The sequence below is a fragment of the Oncorhynchus masou genome, chromosome 26 (assembly GCF_036934945.1).
Source record: "Oncorhynchus masou masou isolate Uvic2021 chromosome 26, UVic_Omas_1.1, whole genome shotgun sequence".
In the NCBI taxonomy this organism is placed as follows: Eukaryota; Metazoa; Chordata; class Actinopteri; order Salmoniformes; family Salmonidae; genus Oncorhynchus; species Oncorhynchus masou.
Window position 1 is genome coordinate 12,573,717 of NC_088237.1, and position 9,196 is coordinate 12,582,912.

General features: G+C 47.2%; 2 protein-coding genes across 2 annotated transcripts; one reads left to right on the forward strand and one right to left on the reverse strand.

Moving 5' to 3' along the window:
* Nucleotides 1–479: 479 nt before the first annotated feature.
* Nucleotides 480–3,965, forward strand: LOC135514816 (transmembrane protein 229A-like). Its single transcript, XM_064938445.1, has 2 exons — nucleotides 480–3,245; nucleotides 3,355–3,965. The coding sequence occupies exon 1, from the start codon at nucleotides 656–658 to the stop codon at nucleotides 1,676–1,678; it is 1,023 nt and encodes a 340-aa protein (XP_064794517.1). The 5' UTR covers nucleotides 480–655; the 3' UTR covers nucleotides 1,679–3,245; nucleotides 3,355–3,965.
* A 1,029-nt stretch (nucleotides 3,966–4,994) lies between these two features.
* LOC135514602 (hyaluronidase PH-20-like) lies at nucleotides 4,995–8,122 on the reverse strand. The gene is made up of 6 exons (XM_064938026.1): nucleotides 7,910–8,122; nucleotides 7,544–7,710; nucleotides 6,957–7,344; nucleotides 6,594–6,752; nucleotides 6,306–6,395; nucleotides 4,995–5,499 (listed from the first exon to the last, which is right to left on the reverse strand). The coding sequence occupies exons 1-6, from the start codon at nucleotides 8,120–8,122 to the stop codon at nucleotides 5,074–5,076; spliced, it is 1,443 nt and encodes a 480-aa protein (XP_064794098.1). The 3' UTR covers nucleotides 4,995–5,073.
* Nucleotides 8,123–9,196: the final 1,074 nt, after the last annotated feature.

Below are 9,196 nucleotides of genomic sequence, written 5' to 3' on the forward strand. Positions count from 1 at the left end.
TATTGGTCACCATAAATGTGTGTGCAGTGAGCCAAGCACGGCGCCAGTTTACATCAAACGATGAAGCCCAACAAAATATCACAGAGGGAATAGACTTCATGTAGAAAATATCCCTTAATAAACGATTGTTACATTTCTTATCTAGTAAACATATGCCATTCACCTGGATATCACTTACAAAGGGAGTTATTACAAAATATGCATTATTCTGAAGTAAAGATTTTATCCCACTATGTATAGCTTTAATAACAGTGTCATATTCCTTGCTTGAAACCTCGAAGTTGTATCTAGCCAGGAATATGACATTACCTACAAGCGTGATCTGGGATTTATATTGGATACTGTAGCCCTACTGTATTTGACTGTTGTGCCTGTTGTTCACAAGCTTATCTGCTCTCTCGTTGACGAGAATGGTCCATCTGATCTCGCCTCCTCCCACCTGCCTTCCATCTTTGAGGACATGTATTTCAATTGTTAAAAGCGGTCACTCGACTATCTTATCAATATAATAGAACATCTTTGCTGTGGCACAGGCGCTGTCAGGTGCAAAGCCGCGAACGACACCGCGGCAGCTCGGTTAAAAGTACAGAATGTGTCAGGAACAAAAAACAAGAGCTGCTCTCTGATTCTCTCCGTGGAGAGAGAGAGATCAGCCATGGCCAGCTGTCGGAGAGAGAGCCCGCGGAGCCGGGCAGGACAGGCAAGTGGCAGTCTGAGAGCAGCGAGGAAGCCCGGGCAGAGAGATCCTTCCAGCGAGTTAGGGGACGCGGGCGAATCAATGACAGAGCTACCACAATGGTTGCGATTTTATTTCTATGGGATGCACGGTATCACTTTGGATATCCTCCTGTCGTCGGCACAGGGGCTTTTGGCTGACAGGGACCCCAAACTGTTCGGCTTTTCCTCCCCGTACCTCTGCATCATGCACTCGGTGACCCATTTCTTGCTGGAAAAAATATATTCGCAAAAGAAGTGCTTTCAAGGACGCACAGTAGTTTTTCACCTTGTTTTCTATCCCTCTGTGTACATTGGGTTGCAGATCCTGATGGTGAATATAAACACGCTGACCGAGCACGTTAGAATAGTCTCTGCTACTCATCTCGTCGTTCACTACCTACTGGCACTGTACTTCACCCAAGTTTTCCACAAGGGGCTTGCGCGGCTGCGCTACCACCGCCCCGGGAAACTGACCATGTCTACACCGGAAAAGCGCACCCTGGAGCCGCTGCCTAATAATGGTCTGCCCGATGTTGTGCGATTCCTCTTCTTTGGAATGCACGGCTTTTTGGACGAGATCTTTTTTACCTCGATATTCAACCTTGTGGAGAAATCGGACCAGACCATGAGCGGCCACACGTCCCTGTGGTCCTTCCTGATGTACGGAAGCTGCAGCTTCGTGGTAGAGAAACTCTACCTGCATTTGTACTTCAGACGGGGCTGGAGCACCTGGAGGCGGCTCCCCATCTATATCTGCTTCATCTACACCTGGGAGTTCTGTTGGGGGCTGGCGCTGCGGCAGTACGGCGCATGCTCATGGGACTATTCCCACTATCCATTCAACTTCATGGGCCTGATCACGCTCCTCTACCTGCCCGGATGGTTCTGCATCAGTCTCTACCAGGATATTCTGTCCAGCGTTCTGCTGCGCGTGGTGGTGTGTGCCAAAGACGAGGAGTGAAGGCACCCAGGGCAGGGCGCTGGCATCAACGTCTGCCATGTGTCCAGGGGAAGAAAACTCTATTATAGGCCTAGGTCACATTTGATTTAGGGACTATTGATACCAATACAAAGAAAGAAGAGGACATTTAAGACCATCAATGTTGTACCCGGACTTAAATAATGTGTAATTCCCTTGTGGAAATGTGGAATTGATGTGGCTGTTTAGACAGCATCTTTTATCAGTGATTCTAACAAATAGCCTATCAATTTGTGACAGGTAGCCTAAAAGCACAGACATGCCTTGCCTGGCATGTGATGACACACAGACATGCCTTCTGCTGTGATGACAACTGACATTTCGAACTTTGATGTAGATGAAACAATAATATGTAACATTTTACACTTCACTTGCTTGCTCATTTTAGAGCTGTGAATTATTTCCTAAACTATATTGACAAAGTCAGCCATATGCATGGTGGCACCATTTGACTAGGTTGGTCTCTTCAATCCCAGAGCATGCTTTGAACTCATTTCTGCATGGCTGCATTCATGATCACTTAATTGCTTAAATCGTATTACCTTAAAACAATGTGTGACATTTGGAAATAAAATAGCTTGTAAAAAGTTCAAAATGTAGCGTGAGATGTAATCGAACCGAATAGAACAGGTGGTGGACCGAATTCATTTCACTGTGAATCTTTTTCTGAACCAAACCTTAACCTTCCTGTGTTGGATTGCCTTTCCGAGCAACCCTACAGACAGCTGGACTAAAGACAAACTGAACTACACTGTGGGCCAGTTCCCCCCGAGTCCTGGCCGAGCTCAAAATGAAGCTCAATGGGGAATTGATAGTGCTTTTTAGTCTACAACTATAGGCTTAATCTGGGTCATGTAAACAGGCAATGTGTGCCAATCAGACAGACCCTGATGATCACCTTTATATTTCTCTCTTCTTTACATAGGGGCATCCCAGCCCCAGGCTTGTTTACCTAACATTTATAAAGCAGCGGAGCATGAGTCAGCTTTTTATGGTTTACACTCTATAGGTGGATCTGGAGTGGGCAATATCGGGAGTCAGTAGACCTGGGTTCAAATACTACTTGAAATCTTTCAGGCACTTTCACTGTTTGTTTTTAACCTGCCTGGAGTGCGAGATGGATGGGTTTTGGGGTTTGAATTTTTGCGGCTATTCTATTGGTTCCATGCCAGGTAAGCTCAATCAAGCCTAGATAAAATATTTGAAATTATTTCAAAAAAGTATTTGAATCCAGGTCTGGGATCAACCTCCATGCATAGAGCTCTTTGGCATATATCTTTCTGCCTGTTTTATTTCCTCGTTTGCCATTGTACCAAACGGTCAAGTCTCATGTTCTCTCTGAGGGGCCAAACACATACAGTATGTGTGGATACCTGGCACTGTGACTTCATTAGCAACCTGTTCCAACATTATTCTCTTTGGAAAGTACATTTTGAAACATATAGTTTTTGCTCTTTTTATTGATTGGAATGATTCTCAAGCAGGTTTTTAATGCATTTTACTGCCTGCCTTCATCAGTCCTGGGGATTCCATGAAACGAAGGTTGGAGGTAACTGAAAGCTGGTAATATTGATGAGTAATACTAGTGCAGGGAGAAATATCTTATAACATAATGTCATTCAAATATTACAACTTTTACACATGTTGATTTTTGTCAGATTGTTAGGAATACGGACTGAATGGTTCATGCCGTGGGAGTTTCCCTGTCCTGCGCGAACAAACAATACCTTCCAGTCATCTGGAGACTCACACTGGACTGACTGAAATGACACAATTCTTTCTTTTTTGGTTTGTCGTTTCAAAATGGTGGGCTTTTGTTGTGAGCGATGCAAAAGAAGGATACACATGGTGAATAGGACCAGGAGTTTCTTTCCTGGTTATGTGGTCGGGGAGGATCTCCTGTCCCTGGTGAAGTTGTTATCTTAACTATATGATAAGGTTCCTTTTTCAAATGTGAGGTTTGGAAATCATTGATCAACTGTATTTAATAATACACTACAATCATGTACTACATGGCTCACAATGAGGAAGTAAAATCATGTTTATTTTAGGTTATAAATGAAGAGAGCCCGAAAGAAAGTATTCTTGCTATAGTATGCCCATGGTGGAATTGAATTGAATCAATCACTGGATTGAAATAGTGTGGCCTGTATCCTGTACATTACTTATTAAATCTCAAAGAATTCCATGTTGAACCGACAAGGTTGGCCCAGTTCATGTTCATGTTGTCTTGATTGACGTTGTGCTCTCACTAAATTGTTTGTATTTACAGGTTGTCTGTGTTTCTCTCAGATCAGCTTCCTTGGAAAGCTGCACAATGTCATAAAAAACAAAATGCCTGACCTTTACAGGAAACCGCTCCTCAAATATATAAAGTCAACACTGCTCTGTGAGTGGATCAAGAGATACTAAATTACTCTTATCTGTGCCTGGTTTCAGATTGAGTCTGCATGAGAGGCAGAGATGATGAATCTGGTTTTTCCACCTCTGCACTGTTTGTTGTGTGTGTGTGTGTGTGTGTGTGTGTGTGTGTGTGTGTGTGTGTGTGTGTGTGTGTGTGTGTGTGTGTGTGTGTGTGTGTGTGTGTGTGTGTGTGTGTGTGTGTGTGTGTGTGTGTGTGTGTGTGTGTGTGTGTGTGTGTGTGTGTGTGTGTGTGTGTGTGTGTGTTTAGACTAGGCTACCCATGGAAAGTTGTCAAGGAGGCCATTCAGCGAGGTTGGAGGGGTAAGGTAAGAAGAGCTGTATTGTACATGTAGGGACCTGTTATTTATGTTCTCATATATCTGATACCCAGCGACACAGCACCACCAGCCTATCTGATTGGCCATAAACATCTAGGGACAAAATAGGCTTATCTAATTGGCCGGATGACTCCCATCATTCACTTCTCCTTCTGGACTCATTATCTCCCTGCAGACTTCCTCTATTTGTTACAGCAGTAAAACAAATGATACTAACACAGTATTTAGTGTTGCTGCTTAACTGGTTCTCTGAGGTATCACTTCTCCGTTTCCAGTTACTCTTAATAGGCCTAACTCCTATCACCTGAAGCCAACATCTGCATGAGATATTATTACCTTTATTTAACTAGGCAAGTCAGTTAAGAACAAATTCTTATTTTCAGTGGGTTAACTGCCTTGTTCAGGGGCAGAATGACAGATTTATACTTTGTCAGCTCAGGGATTTGAACTTGCAACCTTTCGGTTACTAGTCCAACACTCTAACCACTAGGCTACCCTGCCGCACATCACTTACCTCTGATAATTATTACAGTATTATTATGAAGGTCAAACAAGAGACTTGGGCCACCTTGTGTATGTTACATAGGACACAGTCCAGTTACACAGGTCAACACTCATGATCCACCCATCGGTGTTTCAGTGTTTTTTCAAGTTCTCTTTAATGGTTGATTGTTCCATATCAGCGATCACTTTATTCAGTGTCTTAGTCTTGTCCGACAGACCCTGATGCTTCAGTCTAAACACCAGTGCTTTAGACAGGTGTATGGGCAGCTTGGGGGAACATGTCCGTCCTGCATAGCATTGACAGGTGAACCTCCTGGAGAAGAGAGTCAGGTCAGCCAGACTGGGCGTCCCCAGGACCATGTACGTGCCCCTGGCCCGGAGGATACGGAAGTTCCCTGAGGACAGGTGGAGGTAGTGGTCCGACTCGTAGTGCTTCCGGACGCAGCGCCCGTTCCCCTGGCACAGGAAGTCGCCGCAGAGCTGGGCGGCGGCTGTCACGTTGGCGACGTAGGGGTTGAGCGTGGTGGTGAGGTACGAGGAAAGAGCCTGACAGGACGCCTGTGGAGGCGGGGGGGGAGGAGAGAAAGTCGGAGGATATGAAAACTCTTCATGTCCACGCGCAGTGGTGAGGTACACCTAGTGAGGCTCACAGGACGCCCGTGGGAAGGGAGGGTGGAGGGAAGGAACAATACACCAAAGGAAGTCAAGTGGATTCATGTGTGCTGGAGTTTAACGTAATATTCTATTCATGGTGAGAATGCTTTTTCCTGTTTTCGTATAGTTTTGTTGCTTAAAACAATGTTCTGTTTCTCAAATGGCACCCTATAAATGTCAGTGACATTGGCTTTCAGTGTGAGTAGGGAGTATCACCTTGAGTGTGTATGTGTGTCAGAAGCCCTGTTTATACCTGGCTCTAGCATGCGTCCTTTGTCCTAATATTGTCTACATTCTGATTTTGCCCACATTTTCAGAACTATGTGAGGCTTTAGTATTAACGTGTGACTCAAATCCGTTCATTGTGTCCACATTGTGACCAGATTTCCTTGTCCCTCCTTGTATGCGTATTTATTTGTTTTAAGATGCATATTAATGCCATAAGTTAATGGTGCCACCTGTCAAATATTTTAGAAGGCAGGATAAGGATGATTTGAATGGTTTCACTGTCCAGATCCATGTACACTTGTAAGATATCCAGACACAATGTGTGCCTGACCACCTCCGGAGGTGCTGAGCAAGATCTGATCACAATGCATCTTTTGATTGTCTACGTACACCTGCATGAAAATGTGGGCACAATCAGAATGTGGACAAGATGTGGACAAATGTCACAACCAGGTATGAACCGGGCTAGAGTATCACCTAACCTTGTCATCGTAGTCGGCACTGGCCCCCCACAGCACGGCTCCTGAGGCCCCCACGGCAGCACTCTCCCCGATGGTGCTGACCAGGTCCCCCTGGAGAACATCAAACAGTTAAAGCAGAGAACCACACACAGTTAAAGCAGGGAAGGGTTATTATTACGGTGGTAGGGGGTATGACAGAGGTAACTGCACCCCATGACAACATTTCTCTGACCTCAGAATCCCACCATCACCCTGTTTCATGTGTCTGGGGGGATTGGTCAAAAGCCTTTGTAAGAAGATATTTCTCACCTGGCTGAGGAAGCGTCTGTTCTGGTCGACGAAGACGGGTCGTGTGTACACGTAGACGGGTGCGGTGGTGGGCCGGGCGGGCAGGGCAGACACCCTCAGCGCCTCTTGGACTCGGTTTCTCACCAAGAGGGCGGCGCTATGCCTGTCCCCTAGAGACGCCTAAAAGAGGCACAACAACCCCATATGAGTTAGTCTCCCTTACCTTACCTACAAACTAGGAAGCAATGCAAACTAGGAAGCACTTTAGTAAAACCTAACAGACTACATAGGAGATGGCAAACCAAAACACATCTGGGGGTAGATGTTAGATTAGGAATTAGTCATATCCTGCCCACCCCCAACAACAACAAAAAACATTCTTACCTGCAGGTATATAGAGGGGTAGAGTGCGGAACTTGCCTCCCACAGCCAGAGCAGCTCATCATTCTGCCCCATCACCTCCTTGGTACATCTCCCTGTGTATCCCGGCACCATCCATCCATGGTTATAACAGTTGGGGAACAGGTAGAATCCCCACTGGTAGTTGGGCCTGAGGCGGCTACCCAAGGACAGAGTTCCTGCCATGTAGCTGCGGGCTGCTGCCTGGAACTGCTTCTTGGCCGTAGCCGTGGCCCGCCAGGCTGTGAGGGAGCGGTCCCTCTGGCGGGCATGGGTCACTGATAGGGTCCTGTAGATCCACTTGGAGCCCCAGTTCCTGGCCCACAGGGGGCGCCAGTCCTCCCAGTCGATCACAGCCAGGCCACGGGCCGTCCTGGAGGGAGGTGGTGGAGCAGTAAAGTTATAGACTTATTATGCACTGATCTAAGGTCAGTTTTGTGTCCCCAACTCTCCCTTAATGGTTAAGGTTAGTGTTTGAACATGGTGAGCTAAACATCGATCTGTGCCTAAGGGCAACCTCTACACGGTTAATAATTAAGGTTAGGGTTTTGGAGCTGATTCTAGGTCAGTACTTGGAGGGGATGTAGTAGTTGATGTCAGCCCTGGCCTTGGCCAGACTGGCCCTAAGGTTTCCTCTCTGGGGGATGCCTCCATAGAACTGCTGCCTGGAAGGCAGGTCCACGTGGGGGTAGAGCCCCAGTCGGTCAGTATAGAACAGAGACAAGAACTGACCTGGCACCTAGAAACAGGGAGGAAGGAAGCACAGTAACATTTTTGTTAGGAAAAAGTTATGTCTTGTACTTCTCTCAATAAATCCCTGTTAGGACATTGAAGTATATGATTGTTTCAGGTTTGATGTGTCAAACATTGTTATGGACATCCTTCAATTTCAAACACGTTACCAGCTATCCAAGAGGAATGTGCGTATTGTTTCTTACCTTGGCAGGTGTGGCCACGCCTCTGTAGGGGGAGGTGTCCAGGGAGATGTTGTACCTGTTACAGACCAGCTTTGGGATGTTCCAGGTCACTATGAAGGGCTCACGGTCAAATAGAGGGGGGGCAGTGTGGGGGAGAGGATGGGGGGAGGTTTTGGGCGGATTAGGAGTGGAGTTTTTGGGTAAGGGACGCGTGGTAGAGGGAAGAGGAGCCATTGTTGTTTTGGGAAGAGAAGGAACAGTAGTTCTGGAGAGAGGAGGGGTGAAGACCTGAAAGAAATGAGGAGTGATCGTTTTGGGACGTGGATGGGAAGTTTTGGGGAAGGGACTGGTGGTATGGGGGAGAGGTGGAGGAAGAGAAGGGGAGGTTTTGAGTAAGGGAGGGTTGGTCGTTTTGGGGAGACGAGGGCGGGATGTTTTGGGAAGGGGAGGGGTGGTATGAGGAGGTGGAGGAGGGGAGGTTTTGTGGGGGAGTGTGATGGTGGTTGTGAACAGGGGAGGGATGGTGGTGGAGGAAGTATAGAGGGGAGGACCGGGGGAGGACTGAGAGAGAGGAGAGGTGGTGATTTGGGGGAGAGGAGGAATGGTCGTTTTGGGAGGACGGGGGCGGGCGGTTTTCGGGAGATGAGGAGTTGTAGTTTTGGGGAGACGAGGCCAAGAGGTTTTCGGGCGATGAGAGGAGAAGATTTTGGGGAGACGAAGGCGATATGTTTTGTTTAGGTGATAGGAGGTATCGGGAAGAGGAGGGACAGTGGTTGTGAAGGAAGTGTAGGGGACAGGAGAAGGGGAGAACTGAAAGAGAGAAGGGGTAGTGGTTTTGGGTAAAGGAAGCACAGTGATTTTGGGGAGACGAAGGTGGGATATTTTGGGAAGACGGGTGGGGGAAATTATGGGGAGATGAGGAAAGGTAGTTTTGGGGGTTTTTGGAGAGGTTTTGGGTATCAGAATGGTCATATAGGGAGTAGGAGCAGGAGAGGTTTTGGGAAGGAGAGGGAAAGTAGTTTTGGGGAGACGAGGATGAGAGATTTTGGGGAGACAAGGGTGAGAGGTTTTGTGGAGACAAGGACGAGAGGTTTTGGGGAGATGAGTCAGGGAGGTTTTTGGGAGGGGACTGGCTGTGTCGGGGAGAAGAGAAGGGGATGTTTTGGGGAGACGAGGGCGGTAGGTTTCGGGGGGATGAGGGCGGTAGGCTTTGGGGGGACGACGGCGGTAGGTTTGGTTTAGGGGTGGCAAGGTATTGAGGACGGGAGGAGGGGAAGTTTTGGGGAAAGGAGGGACAGTTTTTGTGGA

Excerpts from the sequence above, each read along its gene's own strand:
- LOC135514602 (XM_064938026.1), bottom strand. The coding sequence starts at position 8,122 with ATGGCTCCTCTTCCCTCTACCACGCGTCCCTTACCCAAAAACTCCACT. Across the intron at positions 7,345-7,543 it reads AACTACTACATCCCCTCCAA|GACGGCCCGTGGCCTGGCTG; the intron begins GTACTGACCTAG and ends ACCTCCCTCCAG. Across the intron at positions 6,753-6,956 it reads ACCCCTCTATATACCTGCAG|GCGTCTCTAGGGGACAGGCA; the intron begins GTAAGAATGTTT and ends TGCCTCTTTTAG.
- LOC135514816 (XM_064938445.1), top strand. The coding sequence starts at position 656 with ATGGCCAGCTGTCGGAGAGAGAGCCCGCGGAGCCGGGCAGGACAGGCA.